This window comes from Sphaerodactylus townsendi, linkage group LG04 (assembly GCF_021028975.2).
Source record: "Sphaerodactylus townsendi isolate TG3544 linkage group LG04, MPM_Stown_v2.3, whole genome shotgun sequence".
Taxonomy (NCBI): domain Eukaryota; kingdom Metazoa; phylum Chordata; class Lepidosauria; order Squamata; family Sphaerodactylidae; genus Sphaerodactylus; species Sphaerodactylus townsendi.
The window spans coordinates 41867016-41888807 of NC_059428.1; the positions used below are offsets into that span (position 1 = coordinate 41867016).

The 21792-nt window shown below is 39.0% G+C and overlaps 1 protein-coding gene across 2 annotated transcripts in view; it reads right to left on the reverse strand.

The window, feature by feature from the left end:
• Positions 1 to 1425: 1425 nt before the first annotated feature.
• IMPG2 (interphotoreceptor matrix proteoglycan 2) overlaps positions 1426 to 21792 on the reverse strand; it is a 78731-nt gene continuing 58364 nt past the window's right edge. The window contains exons 13-20 of one of the 2 annotated variants that reach the window (XM_048495072.1): positions 19434 to 19614; positions 16328 to 17502; positions 15270 to 15489; positions 12550 to 12760; positions 10782 to 10970; positions 9482 to 9680; positions 6873 to 6952; positions 1426 to 3892 (exon numbers count right to left, since the gene is read on the reverse strand). In XM_048495072.1, the coding sequence (XP_048351029.1) occupies positions 3880 to 3892; positions 6873 to 6952; positions 9482 to 9680; positions 10782 to 10970; positions 12550 to 12760; positions 15270 to 15489; positions 16328 to 17502; positions 19434 to 19614 (2268 nt within the window). In that variant the 3' untranslated portion in view covers positions 1426 to 3879. The remainder of the gene's footprint in view (positions 3893 to 6872; positions 6953 to 9481; positions 9681 to 10781; positions 10971 to 12549; positions 12761 to 15269; positions 15490 to 16327; positions 17503 to 19433; positions 19615 to 21792) is intronic. The other variant, XR_007244354.1, reaches the window with a different exon arrangement.

A 21792-nucleotide genomic window follows, 5' to 3' on the forward strand; every position in this document is an offset into this window, starting at 1 on the left:
GATCACTGCAGCAAATTGGAAACTGATAACTGCCTTTGTTGATGCTTCAGAAGAATGACTTTGGACATATTGCTCTCATGACGGGCATGCAGAAAAAAATGTAAGGGATGCAATCCACATAGAAATTTTATCTCCACTAAAATGAATATATTATAGCCAATTCTGATTCATTCAAGAGAGCTTGCACAAGAGAACTTCCTGGTGGGTTGGGTTCTCCTGATTAGCAATAAAACAAGAGTGTGACATGTAATGACCATGGACATGTCTTCTTTCTCCTGCAGTAAATAACACAAGGTCCTACTTAGCTTGTATCCAATGTTACCATGAGATGCATACATACCATGCTTGAGAAGTACAACATACAGCTGATTGAAACAAAAATAGTGTTACTCAAGTGTGAAGTTTGCTACAATCCATATTTATCCATGGAATAGTCTCTCTCTTTTTTTACTTTGAGAAGCAGGTGTGATAGCTTTGATGCCTTGCATGTACTTTGGAGTTATATATAACCATTCCTGTTTAGGCATAAACCTATTAGCTTTATCTCCCTTGCTGGAAGGAGTGGAACAGTGAAGGTGCTCACTTCCCCGACAAACGCTTACATATGCAAGCAGCATGTACCAGAAATCCACTACCTGTAGGTCAAACAAGGAAACCCCTTCGCATGGCTTGAGCTTCCTTGGTAAATGCTCTGTGGTGCCCTCCTTCCCTGCAAGAGGTCACTAATCTTTTACAATATTCTTTTGGCTAATCCTCTTTCATCAAAGCTGAGAGCATTCTTTTGTAACTGCTTGGGCCAGGTTGTGCTGGAGTCCTTAACATGGATGTGATTTCATCATCTATCAGCATAGTCATCAATGAGCATAGTTTTCCTTTGCCTTTTCATACCCCCAACAATTTTCTACCCAATAAAATTAGCTTTTTTCTTGCTTAGCTTAGTGTTGGTGGTTTCTCTTAGTGCCTCTGAATCTAGTGAATATATACTCCTAGAAAAATGTCATCCCTTCAAATATGACCATTTACTTCAGCGTAGGCAGTGAAGGCTGAATCCAAAATCTTTTTGGTCAGGCATTGATACCTGACTCTACCAACAGGACAAGAGATCATAGAAGGAAAAGCAATTCAAGATGGAACATTATCACGATTTCCCTAAATAACCTGGATTCTTGGAATCAGGCAATACATGCCATTGTCTATTACATAAAGCTCCCAGATCTGCTGTGCTCTCAATCCAGACAAACACCTGCTTAGATCAGCAACACAAACATGAGCCCGTGGTGGATTTTTGTCAAATGGAACTGTCTTCTGGGCTTGTGATACTCCACCAATCATTTATCTACAGCACTTTTCAGCAATCATATTTGTTCTATGGACCTTATAAATGTTGTATAATTGACACATTGGTAGACAATAATCACATGGAACTTTGAAAGAAAAAACAGATTTATTGCAATGAAAAACAGAGAGAATATTATGTACAGTAAGAAAAATATGCACTGTAAAAAACAATGAAATGCTCATTTCAATATGACCAGAACCTCTTCAAAGCTAGCATTCTGGAAGGCAAATCTATTGCTGAGAGATGTTACATAAACATAGAACAGGCCTATCTCATACAGAACTTTCTCTCTGATTACTTGCATCTCAGAATTTAAGTCTGCTATCAAAGCTCTGCAATTAACAGTCTCTAATGAAGCTATGTCCGCACTGAAGATTTCCCTAGATTCAGCTTGCATTGCATTCCACACATTTGCCTTGAGCTGTCCCTATCCTCTTGCATTCCCATGACTTAAATGTGCATTATTATCCTCCTTGTTTCTTCATTCGTTAGGGATAACTGGGTTATGGCTTGAGATATGAGGGCTTTGATCATTCTTTTGTCTTTTTAAAATTACAAATAAAAGAATCACAGGGATTTTGCCACTGCACAGTTTTGCCTGACAGATATGCACATTGCAGAATAGACAAGCCATTTGAAAAGGTACTGATTAGACAAAAGTGTGCACTTGACTGGACCAAGTATAACAACCTTGATGGCATTATTCCAGGATTAATCCCAGACTACTGTCTGCAACTGTTTGGTTGAGCCCTAACTGGAGGTGACTGTAAATTGGCTGTTCTTTAAACAAGATTACTCATACTCCAGCTGTGCCTCCTGCAAATGCCACAGGTCAAAGGCACTTCAAATTCACCCCAGTTGAAGATTCACATGTAGCAAAGCAGCAGCGCAGACAAGCCCTAAATGGCAAATTACTGGTAGAGTATGAAGGCAGGCAAGAAGCACGAAGAGGCATGCAGCTTATTCCTCATGCACAACTTTACAATTCAGAGCCGGATTCCAGGATGTGCTCCAGCTTCAACAACAAATGTCAGAGGATTAAACCCTCCACTTACTGAACTACTCCTGCTCAAATAAATCTCGAAGGTTTACAATGGCCTCAGAAAGCCCAGTCTTGCGAACAGCATAGAGGAATTTTTAAGGCTGTGGGATGGTATATTGTACATATGGAGATACTGAATACTGATAATTGCTGAGGATGATGGAAGAGCTACCTTGCAAAAAGATTAAAGATTAAAGAAATTAAAAGTCAGTGAGCTAAGTCCACTCTGTATGTGAATTCACATAAGAGCTATCTTTCATCTGTTGATACCTACTTAGTTCTCTATCTGGAGGTGCACAATAAAAGTTTTGTGCGTTCATTCCAAGCAGTATTGCTCAGGAATACCACACTTGGTTCAGGACTCTGTTCAATCAAGGATCATCACAACCAAGAGGAGGCAATATGGATACAAGTGGGGAGAGAGGGGGAAGAATGAGCCACAGTGGTTTCAAAGTTTCGGAACTTCAAAGTTTCAAAGTTTAGGAACTAGAATGTCATCTACCCGTTGTGTGAATAAGGGGGAACAAATAAATCTAGTGCTCTCTTTTATTACAGTATATGAAACCACTATGAAAGAATTTAACAAAAATCAATGCACTGTTACATGTATTCAAATTGGTTAAAAAATCCATATCTGTTAATCAAGTTCCTTTCAAAGTTAAACTGTTGGCCTTCTAAAAATAGTTGTGGGATATTTAGCATTTCTTGCCTGAAGAGCATCTCTCTGTGAGATATATGTTCAGCACATGGTAATTCTAATGATTATTTTGATGGAAAGAGATGAATGTATAGATGGTATGATCCAATTTCTCATGGTGATGATATGAACAGTACAAAAGCCACAGTGGCAACAACTCTAAACCAAAGGATGTAATGGTCTTAAACTCGTCATTAAGCTTGCTTTTAATAATAGAATATTCTTCTAGTTGGGCAAGAAAAGCTAAATTATATGCTAACTATTTAGGTAACTACCACTTTAAAATTTCTTTATGGACCAAATTATTTATTTAAAATGCAAATATCACTTGAATGAAACATTAATCAAACTATAAGACTGTCACATGCAACTCAACATTTATCTCATCACTAATACTTTAGAAAACCCAAACATGTAACTCTCTGAAGTAGAGAAAACCAAGCAGAAGTTCTTATGTGTTATTTATAATACCTCCCCAGAACCCTAAACAGAAAAAGAAAAAAAATGATCACAAGACAACAGAATTCAGCTGCAGAATGATCAATGTCCTGTTGAATTAAAATCTGCTTCTGTTACACATTTGAAGCTGATTTTGATGACCTTGCTGGACATCTCCCATGACGTACAGCTGCACTCAGAATTATCCAGTGATAAGCACCATTCTTTATATTTATCCACCCATTTAGCAGACAAAAGAATCCACCCATGAGATTCAGTGAAAAAACTAAAGGAAACTTCACAAGCATGGCTGCGCCTCATCTCGTGGCAACATTTGGTCCATCATCTCCATGAGGTATCCTTTTAAAGCAGCTTCCTAAAAGGAAATAAACAGAGCAGTGATTATTTAAGTTCTTGTCAAAAGCTGCACATAGGTAATTCAATGACTTGAAAGAAGAGGCTATACAAGCTGCCATTTCTCCCACTACAGACCCTAGTCCAGTGGTGGCGAACCTATGGCACGGGTGCCAGAGATGGCACTCAGAGCCTTTTCTGTGGGCAACACCGCGTAATACAGAGTTCATCGTGGGGTGGAAAATCACACAACTCTGGTGACAACCCTAGGTTGGCCTGGGCATGATCCTTTACCTGGGAGTAAACTCAGTTGCTGGCAATCGGGCTTGCTTCTGAGTAAACTCTCCTATAGGGTCGCGGATTCATCCATTTGAAGCTGCTAAGCACGGCGTTGTTTCCACCTTTCAAGCTTTTACTCATCACGAAAGTAACATGCTACTCGGAGCCAACTGTTTTTTTCTTAAACTAAAACCTCAGTATTCAGGTTAAATTGCCGTGGCTGGCACTTTTAAGTGAGCAATAAGTGGGTTTTGAATTGCAACCTGGGCACTCGGTCCTCTCAAAAGGTTCGCCATCACTGCCCTGAGTCCAGTAGGTGATGGCGAGCCTATAAGCCGCGGGTGCCAGGGTAACCTCAGGCACTGTAATGAGCACCGCGTGCTGGAAGTTCATGCGTGGGGTGAAATCCACACCCCAGACACTGGGTTGGCAGCCTGGGCATCGATCCTTTACCTGGGAGTAAACTCCGGTTGCTGGCAATCGGGGCTTGCTTCGCAATTAAACTCTCCACAGAATGCATTGATTCATCCGTTTGAGCGTTACGCAGTTGCTTCACCAAACCTCTGAAGTAACTTGTCGCCTCGGAATAATGTTTTTTTCAAGCTAAAACCTCAATATTCTGCGGGATTAAATTGCCCGTGTTAACTGCGATAAATAAATTGGGTTTTGAATTGCAATTTTGGGCGCTCGGTCACCGGGTTACGCCATCCCCTAGTCACTAATTAGACTCAGGTAGGGCAATCCTAAGAAGGGGGCAGTTGTGACAGCAAGCAAAAAGTAACACTGCCCTTTTCCCCATGCAAGTGGTAAATGCAACTCAATGGCCTGTGCCACTGGTTTTGCTGGTTTAAGTTGGTGGCAGCAAAAGGGGGTGTTACTTGCCCCCAAAGGCTCAGAAACTAAATAAAACTGGTTCTGCCCCTGGGAATGCCCCCTTGGCACCAGCACAGGCTCCTGTGCCAGAGGAGTGTGCACTGCAGATGTGATAGCGCCCAGGTGCGGCTCTGCCATGTGGCTCCCTAGCACTGGCATAAGAGCCCCTGTGCTAGCATTTACACCACCTCCAGAGGTGTTTTGACTCCCCCTTCAGCACTGCACAGTTAATCAGAAAATGAAGGCTGGCAAGTATATCCCTCCTAAAATGTGAGAACCAGTTTTAGCAAACAGGAACATTTTCAACTAAACTTTATAGGTCAAAGATAATAGCATCAAAAATGTATACAAATGGATTTCCATCAGGAATGTCAAAGAACTGAATTTTATACACCTAGAACAACCACAGCAATCATAGTCCATCAGCTTGTACTTTCCTAGAACTCACAAGAGTAAACATTATATTCTACTAACAACTAGAGGTTCTTTTTTTCATTACCTTGTTGAATTTGTGGAATTCAAGAAGGACTAGCTTGTAGGATTTGTGTTCCTGACAGCTTTCAATCTCCTATTTTAAAGGAAAAACTACTGAATATTAGCTAGTCTTAAACAAAGATGCTGACAAGTCTCAGTGGCTTTCTACTACGCTGTTTCTGCTTAGCCTTGAGATTTTTCATTCATGTACAAACATTTCAGAGGGCTCCGTCTTATTACCTCTAGAATGCAGACTATCTCATCCTATGTTAAGGTATGAATGGTTTGAACTTGTAACTGCATTAAAATTCCAGTTGTGCTAACTGGAGATTACAATTATATTTTCAGTACATTGCTTGATTTAGGAGATATAAGTTCCTCTGATTTTTAATAAATTGTTTAATTTGAGGGAAACTTGATTTTCATATCAAATAACTAGCAGATGCCATCACACAACTGCAACAGGTATGCATTCAGAAGTAAAAAAATATTGTGCTCCGTACAAAATGAGTGGATGTTGCAAGTCTGTTGGACAGCACATAGCTTTAATTACATTGACTTTGGCCAACTTCTCTTAATCATGTTAATTTATTATTTATCTGGAGATTGATCAGAATAAAAGTGTTGATTCCACAAAGATAGCACCCAATGATGACCTTCTAGGAGACAGGTTCATGGGTCACATGCTGACTTGAACGCGCTGGAATTATTTTTCTACAGCTCAATTAGCTTTACAGCTCTTTGTATTGCTCCACCCCCTCCCCACTGTGATTAGTCAAGTGCTCTTTACATTCCCTATATGAACTTCTGGTTAGAAGATTTAAAACAATAAAATAAAATAAAGCTCCTATTGCATCAGGGAACCCAGGTGTTGCTTTTCCCTATTCTTTCCATCTGTCACCTTATTCTATTAAATGTTCCTCTCCCTAGCATGTCTTTCTGAAATTCAACTTATTTATTTTGAAAAACGAGTATTATAGAGAAATAAAAATTATCTCATATGCTGCCCACATAAACTTTATTCATTGTGAGACCACTATGAATAGAAATAACTTGGTTGGAGAGGACTGCTAACATAAAAGGAGAATCTCAGAAAATAAATGTTTAATGTTTGTTTAATGTTAATAACTGGCATTTTTGTATAGCATCATTTTTCCAATGAAGCATTATACTAACTCACTTTGTTTCATCGAAATATATATTTAAAATCTACACAAAATTCAAATATAGTGGATTATACCCACTGTTTTAAAACATTAAAATGAGTCCTCGAATATAAAGTAGTTTTATTTTGCTCGAGTCCCTACTGTGTGAAATATAATAAACAGGCTCAGTGGAGAAACATCTACAAAAATATTTTTAAATATCTAACTCACATTTGATGCTGTCTCACAAATTCTGCAAACTGCCGGTCTTTGGCATAAAGTTCTAAGATCCGTATTCTGTCCTGGATTTCCTAAAATATGAGGAAACACATACTTTTAAACAGAAGCAATATGGTGACCCCTAAAGCCCTACTTCTCAAGGTTGAATTGGATTCAATTATTTTCTTTTACCAAATTCAGTCCAACAGCTCCATTCTACTAATTGTTGAATCCATAATGCACAGCCTGGGAGTAGCATGCAACTAGACAGCCTAGTTGACATAGCTCACAGCTCCTACTGACATTTATTGCAGCTGTGCTGGTGCTGCTGGACTCCATACCCCTGAATGGCTGAACTCCCAAGTAAGGCCAGCTCATTGGAATTAGGGAAGCTGGGCACTGCTAAAGAAGTATTTCTGAAGACTGATGGCAGGTCTCAGGCAATCTGCTGAGAGGTGCAAATGCACAAAATGGTTGTCACTTTGATCACTCTGATTCCTCAGATTACCAGCCTCCAAGTAGGGCTCTGAATTCTGCTTGAATTAAAACTCACCTCCAGACGAGAGAGATCAACTGACATGGAAGAAATTGTAGTTTCAGAAAATGGACTATTTGGCATCACATCTCTGCTGAGCTTTCTCCCATCCACAGACCCCTGCCCAAGATACCACCCATAAATCTCCAGGATCTTTCAAAGCCAGAATTGGCAGCACTACTAGTTCCCCAATATCCTGAAATCAGTTTCTCATGAAATCCTGGAACTTGATAGAATATACAGGGCTGAGAAAGCTTTAATCAAGAAAACTCTGCCTACTATTAGAGTCATTAGGTGGAAGCAGAGAGGAGAGTAGCTGGAGTGGCTGGAGTATGAGGAAGGAAGAAGACCACAATGGTTGGAATCCTCTTCCTCCCAACAAGAAGAACCAGATAAACAAAATGAAAGTTGTATTGTCGAAGGTTTTCATGGCCGGATTCAAATGGTTGTGGTGGGTTTTCCGGGCTGTGTGGCCATGGTCTGGTGGAACAAGATCCACCAGACCATGGCCACACAGCCCAGAAAACCCACCACAACCAAAATAAAAGTTACTAAAGAGTTGCTATGAGAAATGGCTGGCAATACCACACCAGTCTCCCATCCTGTGAACCCTTCTGTCACCTTCCATGGCTTGCAACAGCCACCTGCACCTCAATCCCACTCCAGGTTTTTAGCAGCCATTTGACCTCTCTGCTTCTGTGGCTGCAAAATTGTAAAATGGCCTCCAAAATCTCTATACCTTTGGCAAACCTTAAATACTATCTTTTAAAACAGTTCTAGATATAGTCAAATCATAAAAAGCTGTTTTTCATCTAATTTCAGCATTTTGGTGTGACAGTCCTGAAAGGGCACAAAAGCCAATCTGGGCAAGGGCTGTGTTGATCTAGGTAGGAAATACTACCCTTACTGTCAATTGGCTGCATGCATGACACAATCACACGTGCAAATCTGATGGGAATAGTCGTTATGCTCAGTGTTCCAAACATGCAAAATTAATGTTTTTCAAGGTATCCTTAGAAACATAGACTGTAGTGGCTGGAGAGAAGTGCTCAAGAAGTGACAATATCCTAGGATGAAAGTCCTAGTTCACTCTGCATCCCCCCCCCACCGCCCCACATTACCCAGCTCATCATGAATTCCTCTATTGATGTCAAAATTAAAACAAAATTTTTCTAGAGTATCACAATATATCTTACTTTTATTTGGAAATGAGACCCAAACCTCTTTACTTGGTTTTAAACTAAGGGGTTCTTGTGGCTCTTTTGCAGTCTGCTCCTAGCATGAGAACAGTTTGATTAATATAATTTAAGACTGCTCTGTTTTTTGTGCTTTTGTGCCATGGCTTTTTTAAATTAGCTTGATTTTATTACAATGTTCTTACTGATTTGCTTTTATTTATTTATTTGCAATACTAATGTGGCTTGTTGTATTCACTTGTTTTACTGACTTGTTTTTATTGACTTGATTGGTTTTGTTTATTGTTTTAGTTGTGAGTCACCTCAAGATGGCCTGGAAAAGTGGCACTAGGGTTGTCAGTTATAACTAGCAATCCAGTGGGAGCGTATAGAGAGGTGGTGACAATTTCATTAGCATCACCCGACGACAATTCCACTACAAAGCCAGAAATGATGGCATAGTATTGGGGCAACACTATAGGTTTCACACTAAACTCTATGGTTAAACAATAGAGTTTTTGGTGAATCCTAGAACACTGTGCTGAGGCAATTCCATCACTCCTAGACTTGCACTGTGTTGGTACAATGCCAAAGATACACCTTGCTCCATTTTCCTCTGCCAGCCTCTCAAGCAGCAATGAGGAATAAAGGCCATGGACCAGAAGGCCCCAGCTATTTGCCACTAGTTCGCAAACAGATTTCCTGAATGCATGAATATATGAAGTATTTCAAAGCTATACTTTTATAAGATTATATTTTGTATTTATACAGTGTAATCCTACACAGAGTTATACTCTTCTGGACTTCAATGGGCTTAGAGGATGTAATTGTGTTTAGGATTACATAATGAGTGTTTAAAGTATTACAACCACGCCCTTGAGATAGGACAGGGTGAAAATCAAAACAAGTACCTGTTTAGTGAGCTCACTGTTTTCATAAATGTGCCTGATCTCCTCACTGCTGTACTCAGTGGATGACTCATTACTGGTTGAGCTGTAAGAAGTTAGCTGTGGATATCTCTTACAGTACTGGTTGTTTCCTGTAGCATCACTCTCATACATTGGGTTATATTTCACTGCATTTTCGATGGATGAGAGGCTGTCCCCTTGCCTATAAGGAAAGTAGATATGTGCAAGTAGTACATTCCTATCTTTGCAAAATATTTCCCAAGTTGACTTGACCCTAATGTAATCTGGCATGCAAAACAACAACCTGGGAGATAAATTCTTGCCCACACTGCAAGGCCTCAGTTCATGGTTTCTTATAAATGTTAATCATACAGCCTTTACAAATTGGCACTTCTAATAAATCATGAATAGTGTTATGGTAGGTGGGTGGAACAATGCTTCTAACAGGTGGGCCAATGAGGCCCTCAGTGATATTTCTAGAGCCCATGCGGTCTCTTTCGGAGAGCTGCCTAAAACATCCATAGCCTCCTGCCCCATGTATAAACCCTATTATGGGCTTAGCTTTTGTATCCTATCAGACACCTGATGCATAGAAAGAGTTGCCCTTTTTAAAATATGCCCTTCCTCAGCCAGCTGCTTTAACATTTTCCTTCCTCAGGCTTCCCACACAGGCCAAAACTGGCTATTTATTTCTAGTCACACGCTAGGCTTCCCTCATACTTTTCTTGTCATTTAGCCCTAACTATGAGTCAACCAGAGATCAATTCAAAAAAGCCATTTTTGCTCACAGACCATATGCAAAATATGTTTCTAGTCTCCTTCACTGTCCACTTTCCTGTTCATTTGTCTCCTTTCAATACCCATCTTCAGAGGTGGGATCCAGCAGGTTCTCACAGGTTCCTGAGAGTAGGTTACTAATTATTTCTGTGTGCCGAGAGGGGGTTACTAATTGGTGATTTTGCCACGTGATTTTTGCCTTAGTTATGCCCTTCCTCTCAGCAGTAGCACGGAGAACTTGAAGCAGTCTAGCAGGAGGTGCACCGGCGTGTGTGGCAGCCTGCACCTGCGTGCATTCGTTTTCCGCCCAAGGACTGGTGCAGCTGTTGCGTCCTTGCCACAGCTCCGCCCCCGGGATGCCCCGCCCCTGGAATGCCCGGCCACGCCCCATCGTGCCCCACCCAGCCCCATTGGTGCTACACCACAGTTTGAATCCCACCCCCATGTGAACCTGTTACTAAAATTTTTGGATCCCATCACTGCCCATCTTGCTTAAAGAATGAAACACTCTCCAATAGATCCTTACCCTAACGTGTCCTCCATTTCACTCTTTGTGTACTGATCTCGAAGAGTCCTGGCCAGGAAGAAAATGACAGCAGATGCTACGAGAAGAAAGCCAGCTACGGAAGCAATTGCAATACCCACAACAAGTGGTTCCGAGACATACTCTTCACAGTGCTCTCCTCTGTACCACCAGTTCTCACCTACACGGCATCTGTCGTTCAACCCCATCAAAAGGGCAATGATAAAGAAAAACAAAGGAAAGTCATTCTGTTATCAACCTCAAATTAGAAGCTCATGTTAAATCTTCACCAATGTAAGATAGCAGCCAAGTGAAACACAAAGGCATTGTGCATTCATAACTGAACTACAGGGAGCTAGCAGAGAGGCTTAAAACAACATGAGTGATGCTATGAATGGAAAGAGGTTTCTCTGAGAAGTTGAGATTGTTCATACATTGAGGATCTATTGTGGTTATTGGAAAAAACAATATAACATAGGGAGACTGATGCATGTGATTTCTTTTTTTAATTTTATTTTTCGTATTTATTACTAACAGTACAATACAATTAATGACACTGTAAAATAATTATGATTGTTAGAATTAGAAGACAATTCATTTCAAAAAGCAATACAGGTAGTACAAACTTCGAAGTTCTTAAATGATAGAAAGAGAAGAGTTTTTTTAAAACAAGAGGTAACAGCAATATAGTAAACCCCAGAAAGAGTTAATATTCAATTAAAACCATTAAATAATTTAAAAAGAATAATCATTTATTACATAAGTATATTAGTACAATATTAGTTAAACAAAGAAAACTCCAGTTGTAACACCACCTAACTACCACACTTAAGGAAAAAAGAAAAGCCAAACATACAATTAATATTGTTAAACCAGAATAAATTCATTCTTAAAAACAATAAAACATAAGAATTCTGTAATCCCTGGGGGATTCTACTTTAGTCCATGTGAGATGTACCTCATTATATTCCCGGTCAAAATCTAGGGAAAAATAATATATGTTCCTATTATTGATATTTACATTTTTGTATCTTAATCTATATGTATGCTTTAGAGGATGACAATTGTCAAGCATAATGCTGTTCAAGGTAGTCCAGATCTTATCCAAAACTGGGCAATCAATAACCTTGAGAAGACCTAATTTCCTTATAATTTCTCAATACCTATAGTCAAATTGAAGTCACTTTTTCAAATTTTTGTACGATCTATTTCTGAGGAATATTCACCAAAGTTTGGCCTTCTGACCTTCATATCTCAAACATTTTAGTGAGCAGCCTCAGTTTATCTTACTTACAACCCAATCCAAACCCAATGAAATTTACTTTCAATTCATTGTGCATAGAAATTTTGCCTTCATTGTCAAGGTTTGAAGATACCATAAAATCTAAACAGCATGCCTTCATTAAGAATCAAGATAATCTTCAGTTCATTCCTCAAAGGAGGTTTGATAATTTTACACTTAATCCAGTATTCTTATCTTAAGCAGCAGTAGTAACGCAGCCTCCGTCAGCCATCTTGGCAGCTCCTCTCGAAAGGCAGACCGATCCCTAATCCAGTATTAAATTGATAATATTTAAAAGAGATGAAATTAGTTGCCTTGCTCTACTTATTTCTTTGCTGATATAGAGGAGTTTTGAATGATCCTAAATGTCTTGTCAGCTGTGATCTGTTCCATTATTTATCAGAGGTATCTGCTGTACTTCAAAAGAAGAGCCCAGGAGAACAATGTGTGATTTCTGCACTTGAAAAGCTAAGACAAACTTTCACTTACCTACATATTGCCCCTTGCCCTGGGATTATGTCACATTTCCCATCATTTTGACAAAAGTCAGGCTGGAGATCACAAATGCTAATACAAGGCAATCCGTCAATGCTCAGATAGCCCGGATAACAGACACACTCAGCCTCCCCGCTCCACTGGTTCACCAAGCATTCAGAGAACTCATTGCATGCCTGGAACTTGCAAGGATCAGCTTGATCTCCTGAAAACACAGACAAAAAGAGGCCAAAAATTGGACAGGAGCTACTGCTGTTAACTCTACCTTAGCCCTTTTTTTAGCCTGCTAAAAAGGCTCAGGCCATTCACTAGGAGAATGCATACTAGAAAAAGAGGAAGAGTTTGGATTTATACCCCACTTTCCCCTCCCTTACAGGAGTCTCAAGGCAGCCAACATATTCCTTCCCTTCCTCTCCCAACAACAGACACCTTGTGAGATAGATGGGGCTGAGAGAGTTATGAGGAACTGTAAATAGCCCAAGGTCACCCAGCAGCCTTCATGTGTAGGAGAGGGGAAACAAATCTAGTTCACCAGATAAGAATCTGCCAGCCTTCGGAGGAGTGGGGAATCAAACCCGGTTCTCCAGATTATTAAAGTTCACCACTCATAACTATTATACCATGCTAGCTCTCCACTAAATCCACTAACACTAGGTTTCTTCAGACATCATATGAAACCATAGTTTTACTTCATTGTCTGAATGTTACGGTTAATTATGGTTAATCAAATCAGGAGCTGAAACCATGAATTTTGAAATGGGTTTATTATCCTCATTTACTCTTAACTATGATTTTGTATGACATATGAATGAATCCTGGCTTATCTTGTCTTGTTTCTAGGCAAGACTTTTGCATACTCTCCTACAAGGAAGCTGGCATTTTTCAAGGCAATCCAGGATTTTAGTGATCAACTTGATTGTCAAATCCACATTTCACAAACAATATTTTTAATTATGCCTGAGCCAAACTCAAGTCAATGCTGCACCTATATAGTAAGAATTTATGTTTGTATTTCATTTATTGTTGGATTTCTCATAGAAACTAAAGGCAGAAATCAAAACAACAATTAAACAGAACACTGCTAATCTATTATGGTGGCATTCCATTATGACGGATAATCCAATATGATAGAGAACACTGCTAATCCATTATGATGGTTAATTTCTATGACAAGTTGGGAAATCCAAAAAAGTGTAGAGCTGCCATTCAAAACTAACCTAAGATATGAGCTTATTATGTAGACAAACTATTATTATCTCTACCTCCACTTCCCTGTCTAAACTATATAAATTATGGGTCCAAATGGTGATACTTTGGAATCTAAATTCCCAGCTCTATCTGAACTTAAGGAAGGCACATTCTTCCCAGCTAGGAACTCTAAAGATCCCATAGCAAATTTTGCAGGTTTTTGTTTAGCACTATTACAATACAGACCATTTAATTTGAAATGGTATTGTTGCCGGTGACATCACTGATGAATTTACCTTTATAAACTCTCAAGGAGCCAGCACTGTGGACTATCGTTTGGTCACAAGAAATGTTTTCCAGGCAATTATATCATTTCAGGTTGGAAAAAGAATTGAGAGTGATCACCATCCTTTAGTTCTGTCCATCTCAACTCATAGCAAATTAAACTAAGTACAATTAGACTAATAAATTTCGCCAGTAAATCACCCTCCAAATTAAAAGTTAAATGGTCTGAAAATTTAAGAAATAAACTTACTATTAGACTGCAATCTGACTCAGTGTAACCCCCATGTTCAGAATGGGATGACCAGAAAGGAGTGGAGACTGAGAGCAGCAGAAGGCTCCAAAGCTCATGAAGATGGAGGAAGCAAGGCTACCAGGCTGGGACATTCCAACTTCATGAGCTTTGCAGCCTTCTGCTGCTTTCAGTCTCCACCCCTTCTTGATCATCCCATTCTGAACATAGGGGTTACATCAGCAAATACTTTAAAGTCCGAAATTGAGATGTCAAATTCCATGTGGGGAAAAGGGGAAAGTCTTATTCAGTGAAGTCCATGGGTGGCTGGATACATGCCAAAACCCTTAAAGACTGTCATAAAGGATAACTGACATAATACATGTAAAGTACTTTGAATGTTCTCAAAATATGATATACATGCTGCTAAGGTTATTACTAAAGAAGACAAGCAGGCATCCTTCCTCAGATTTCATGAGACAGATACTATATGTACCAAATTCTTGCCAAAGTGCCCTTTGTCACCTCAGTATGTTAGATTACATGATCTTTAATGCTACAAAAAAGAAAGCTCACATAGAAAACTCAAATGTCACAGAGAAAGCCATGTTTTCTAAGTGAAAAGGAAATTATATGGTGGAGCATTCAATCATGTTGTTGGCAAATGTGTTCAGTGACCTGAAGATATTAATCATTCTTAGAATAGACTGGATATCATACAAGAACTAAAAAATTTGTTAATTTCCTTCAGGAAAAAGAACTCATTCATAAGTCTATCTTTATCCTGAAAGTCTATAAGTCAAACAAGGTCAGCCTCAAATATGACTTCATCTGACAAATGTAGCATTGACTCTTGAAAGCTTATATCCCAGAAATCATGTTTGTCGCTAAGATACTTCTGGACTCAAATCTAGCTGTTCCACTGCAGAGCAACATGGCTACCATCTGAAGCTATCTACAATGGTACAGCCTAGACAAGCCTACTGACCAAGCAACAATACTAATGTAATACCTGATTCTACATCAAGGGAGTACTTGTCAATGGCCAGGTTCATGGTCTGGTACGCAGTGTTGCAGAAGTCTTCCAGAATCATGTACACAGCATTAGTGACATTGCGAGGCACAGGTCTCATGAATTTCATTCGACTGTTCACCACAATACTGCCATTTCTGAAGTTCAGAATTTCCAGATTCCGGAAGCCCGTTAAATTGGACTGTAGATAAGGAACAAGCTACAGTACAAAAGAAATCATACATAAATTCTGTGGCAATGTCTTTTTTTGTTCAACATGTACATATAAAACATGTATATAGAGAACATGTATATATTCTAAATCAACTGTATGAATATGAATGCAGCTGGTCATTTTTCCAAATGTGCTGAAACTTTATATTTTCATTTATTGTTAATCAAACAAACACTAGTTCCATTTGATTAGTTATGCGTGTTCTCTTCAAAAATCAATGCACTTTGAGGGGGGAAATAGTCATCTAAATTCACACTAACAATAAGTTTGGGTCTGTATACAACCCAGTTCACCTGATGGAATAACATTTTTATTTATAAAAGATGGGGTAGTAATGTCTGCCAATTCCATCTTCCCACTTTGCCCTGCAGTTCGGCCCCTCATTGCCTCCATCGTCTTCTGTCACCAGGAAGTAAATTTCAGGGGGCTTAGAGGGTTGCAGAAGGAGGGTAAAGTGGAAGTCCTGCTTCGCAACATCTACAGAATTTGGCCAAAGTCTGCTAACTTGACCACTGTTTTTATAGCCATTAGATGATTATCATTAATGGCAACGATATAATGCCATATGCAGCAATTCAAATGAATGTAAGAAATATATCAAAATTTCATTATTGCTTAAAGTTTTTCCTTTTCCCTGATAAATCTAAGTCACAACTTTTTTGAATGTGAACAATCATAGCAGATTCAGATACAAATTAATCAGTAGGCAAACATCAGACTTGTAATCTGTCTTGTAAAATCAGAGTTCTATTAATTCTGAAATTTCACTGTGTTTCTTGTCCACAACAGCAAATAGTAAAATCAGAGGATTAAAATTTCTTACCAGTTCTAAGAATCGTTGTTCCAGTGCTTTATATTCAGGGGAATTTTTATTAAACAAGTCCTCTGAAAACATCATATTGGTAACTCGAAGGCTAAAGAATACCATTAAAGCCCGTGCAGAAACAGTAGCACTGTGATCTTCATGAGTAGCCCACACTACACTGGCCATCTCTGTGGAACGGACACTTGTAGACAACTCCATGTGACTATCAGTCATCCTTCTTCCTTCCTTCATTTCAGGGGAATAAAACGTTGTGCCTAAATAGTCCTCGTCTATTACTTCATCTTCTTTTGTTATCACGTCTCCTTCTTCCAACTTGGTTGGGATGACTGCTGTCTGAAATTCTGTTGGCTGTGCAACGGGCATGTCAGAGAGAACAATAGAAGAGCTGACTGTGCTAGGAGGGATATAAGTGCTGACCACTCCAGTGAAATCCTCTGAATCAGGAACTATGGTCAAAACTTCAAAACTTGTTACTTCTTCTGTGGCACTGTCATCAGGAGGAGTAACAGTGGATTTCAAGACAACTGTTCCAAATGCCTCTTGGTATACTGACTCTAAATCAGGCTGTTTCACAGTAAAAACATCAGTCACTGGATGTTCCACAGGAGTTGCTGTTGTGATTACTTCTGGTTTCACAAGTCCAGTCCACACAGAGGTTATGTCTGGTTCTCTTGTATAGTCTGTTGATACCTGCTCTGTTACTTTGAGGATTTGGCTTCCTGTTGTTTCAGAGGTGATTTGATGGTCCTTGGTGGAATCTTCCAATGGCGTTATGCTGAACATCTCAGTAGATGTAGAAAGAACACTTTCTATGGAGGAATCAAAAGGTGACAGGGAGATGACTTCCATTGGTACATCCTCAGATGTATAGGAAACCCATATATCCTTATAATCATATACACCTGATCCCTCTGGCTCCAATGTAGCTTTATCCCAAGGCCTTGCAATTGATTGTGGCTCCTGACCTGAACTAGAATCATATGCATCTGAATATATATCAGGTTGTAGAGTGCCCTCTTCTACATAACTTGTAATCACTTCTTCAGGTTGTGTGTCTGATGGTATTGGAGTGAGAGGAATCATAGACCCATTTGTAGAAGAAGTTTCTTTTGGCATAAGGTGAGAAGTAGGACTCAGAGGTAAATTTTCTGCCTTCTTAGTATCCTCAAATGCTATAAAATAAATCAATCCAAAGGTAACTATTTCTTACAAACTGTGCTTACTGGATTTTATTTGAGTCCACCCACATAAATACTATTATATGTTTTTCCCAGTAAATGTCATCATATCTCATTGTTGTATTTACAGTATGGCTGCATTTTGAATATTATATACTTTTCTGGTCACCCTATCTCAAAAACAGTATCTTACACCTTGAAAATATACATAAACAGGCAACCAAAGTGTTTTTAAAAAGATTGTTCCCCAGAACACCTTCTCCCACACAAGAAACCACATGTTGGAGCTCCTCTTGATCATCAGGCCTTGCACAGACAGAAGTAGAGAGAGAAGCAATCTTTGATACCAATCCATAGAATCATGATTGGGCTACATGCAAAGGTCACTACAAGAGGAAACAGTCGGTTTCCCACAAGAAGTCTGGCACACCCTAATGAAATCTGAGATAGTAACTTTCCAAGACTCCTTGCACCTAGTTATTGACCAATGTTTGCAAGACAATGACAATGACAGGTCATTCAAAAGTATCCTTTACAATGTAAGGTTTTCCAGAAAGCTACTCAAATAATCCTGATGCATCAGCATTTGCCTTGACCAGACATTAGTCAGAAAAAATTCCCTCGCAAGATATTGCCTAACACTAGTGACTTATAGTCATATTAGGTTTGCAGGTATCCCATATCTCAGAACTGTTCAGATGTAATCAGTTCCCAGTTGCCAAGTGAGAGGTATACGAAAGGATCCCCCCATTTTGAGCTAATTTTGCTTCTGATACCTTCTTCCATCACTAACATGGCAACTGGTTTCCAACCTTGAAACTTCTTGAACCACTGACAGGAGACAATAAGACCTTCCTCAGAACAGCAGAACATACCCTAATTTCTCCAATCCTACCTCAAATTTCCTTGCCATGTCCTTCCTCCTTTCCCATTTCTTAGTCTGAAGCCCACCAGGTCTTCGTTCCAGCCACACCCAGTGGAGTTCACTGCTCACTAGCTTCCCATAACCTTCCCATTTTTCCTCTTTCAGCTAGGGATTCCTCTTCTTTCTCTTACACCCCCTGCCTTCCCACTGGCACACCAGCACTTTCTTTGTCCCCATTCCCATACAAACCTTCCTCTGCTGGTTGATGGGTTTTTTTCTTGGACTAGCCACATCAGTGGATTATGTTATTTAATTTTATTTATTTAAAATATTTACATCCCATTTTTATGTCCATTTATGTCTACAAAACCCAAAGAAGTTTACATAAATTTTAAAAATACAAGATTACATCAGCAAACATAAAAATAGAAGGCAGAGCTTCAGAAACCCATGTAAAGAGTGTGAGATTTTATAAGTTTGTACCCCACCCCCCTTTTAAAGTTGATATGTTTAGTGCTGCATACTACCATCATTACCATCATTCCCCTTTCATCTACCTAAACAACCCAATATATTACTGTACTGTCTTTTGGGTTTGGCAATGATGCCACCAGAGACTTTAAACAAAAAGTTTAAAATTACATTTGAATTGTAATCTAGTAGACTGCTAAATGATCTTTGAGGTTATGTAGGTAGCCTTCACTTCACCCCCTTTTTTCCAGTACACTTACTGTATAACAATAATAATAAATTAGAGAAGCTGATGTAATGAAATCCAATACAATATTCTGTACAGAACTTAGTAAAACAACAAAAGGACTCTCTGAGATGCTTAAAAACAAATTTCTCTCATTATTTTTCCTCATGTTCTTTTCATTCATCTGTCATCCATCGGGAATATGACAAAAGAACTTATCATCTTCTAAAAAAGATAAAGTTTCCAAGTCCACAGGAAGTCAGTGTCTAACATAGGTGGTGTGACAGAATTTTACATCCACAAAACAAAACAACAACAGGTCATCAGAGGGGACAGTAATTCCAGCTTTTGTATGAACAGTACCTTTCACTGTTGAACTGAGGTTGCTTTCAGAGCTGGGAAAGCCATCGGGTCTTAACCAGATTTCATTGTCACTCAACTGATCAATATCAAAAACAAAACCTGGTTTGGTAAAATCAAGTGGCAAGATATTGCTTACAGTTGACTCATCTGCAGAAGGCCATTCAGATATTACAACACGATCCTAGAAGAAGAAGAAAAGTTTGATGTTTACAAGCCATAGTACCCAAATGAAAAACTGAACAAATCACAGTATGCAAGACCCAAGTTCATTCCCATTTTTCACCACATGTGCAATGTATACACCAAGGATGTGTGTGAACAGGCCTGTGAAGCGGGCACCAATTTGGATGGTGTTGGTGTCATCATACTTCCCTAGGCAGGTTTCAGAGGGTATGGTCCTGGTTCGTCTCAAAAGGCCCAGCAAGCCCTCCCCTTCTTACCACTTACACAACTATAGTAGTTTGTTCTTTGTTCCATTTCTCTCTATACGGAATTTGGGAAAGCAGAAGAATAAAAAATGTTCCACATCACTTTGTAGCAGACAATCAGATCTCATGCCATGGTTTGTCCCCACTTGGCAGGTTTTCTTCAGAATATCCTAAGATACATACATATCTTCAGATTTGGGGGAGTGTGGTTGAAGAAATGTGATTGGAGTAGGCAAGGAAAGAGGACACAAGGCCACTGGTGGAGAATGTTACATTAACTCAGGACAATCTATGGGAAACACAGACTGTGTGTCTGTATGCACCAAGATGCCTTTAATGGAGCGGGTTCTTTTTAAACCAAATATAGGGATCTCCCTGCATCCTGGAATGTTTTTTTCATTAAATGCCAATGCTTACATGTGATTTTTTTATTCCATTAGTTAAAGGAGAATGCTCCATGACTACACACAGTGCAATCACTAGTAGACTTAACTTTGTCCTGTAGTAAGCTAGAACTGGAAACTTCTTTATTTTATCTCTGGCTGTGTTTGTGATCTGATTAGTGTATTCTTTGTTATTAAAAATTGTTTGCGGAGAATTGATACGGAAGAGTCATCATCTTGATTTAAAGTAGTATTTCTTTTGATGCACAAAAATTGCCCAAAAAGTAAATTGATACATAGGTGCCAAGGATGATATGAGTTGAAATGCAGAAAAGAATTTCTGTCACTTGATTTCTTAAAGGTGCGAACACGAATTTTATTTGAAGCACCCCAAAACACATGTCTAGAAAACACACCTTCATCTGATCAATGTCCTGTAAATTGTATGTATCAACTGCACTAATCCAATCCAAAAAATCATTAACTTGTTCTTCAGTATCAAAAATGAAGAATAAGTCATTTATATGCTGTTTATAGGTAAAGACGTGCTCAGCAAAACTGCTGACTATATAATTTAAAAAATGAACATATTTTCAAAGAAAATCATGTCAGTGTTGGCTATTGAAGGTGCACAAGTGCATCCCTTATTGACACCATGCTTTTGCAGATAAAAAGAACCTTCGTAACAAAAATAGTTATGTTATAAAATAATGTCAATTAATTGGATTAGAAAGTGAAAAGTGAAAATGCGACTCAAGGAAACATGTCCATGCAAGAAATCTTGCCATGATGGACATTCACCCCTGCAGAACCGAAAAAACCTTGTGCATAATCAGCCCAGGTGTAAGAAAGGCTATGACAGTGTCAAAAATATTACACTCCTTGGCTGGAGGCTCCCTAGAATTTGAAGTCCTAGTGCCAGCCTGTCAAGCCTGTAGATAAATCCAGCAAAACTATCCAAAATAACTGAGAGAGTTTTGCGAGAACTGTGATGGGCCCATAGTCGGCTTCATGTGGAGGACTGAAGAACTGAACCTGGTTCTCCAGATTCAAGTTCACCACTCTTAACCACCACACCATACTGGCTATATTAATCTCCTGGGAACTCCTTGGATACAACCTTGAGCTTCATAGAAGAAGCGGGATATGTAATCAATAAACTAATTCATGAAAGCATGTTTAAAAATGAATAAAATTATAATACTGTGAATGACAGAGAATACTTGCACAAGTGGCAAAATATCTGTTAAGCTTGGAACAATTGCCTCTCTATAGAAATGTCAGGAACATTTTACATAGCTGCCAAGAATTGCACTTCATCATGTATTTAAATGCAAAGACTTGTTCCTATGGTACCTAACATTATTGAAAGATTCTCAGAATGGTACACTGCATTAACTAATATAATATTAAGTTGGCAAGTTTTGATTTTCTTGCACACATCATTTGGATAATAGGGCAAAAAAGCAACTCTGCAAACTATTTTCCATCACTTTCTGCCAGCAAAAAGCATATTCAGTAAGCTAATCATGCTCGCCTCTTAGAAAT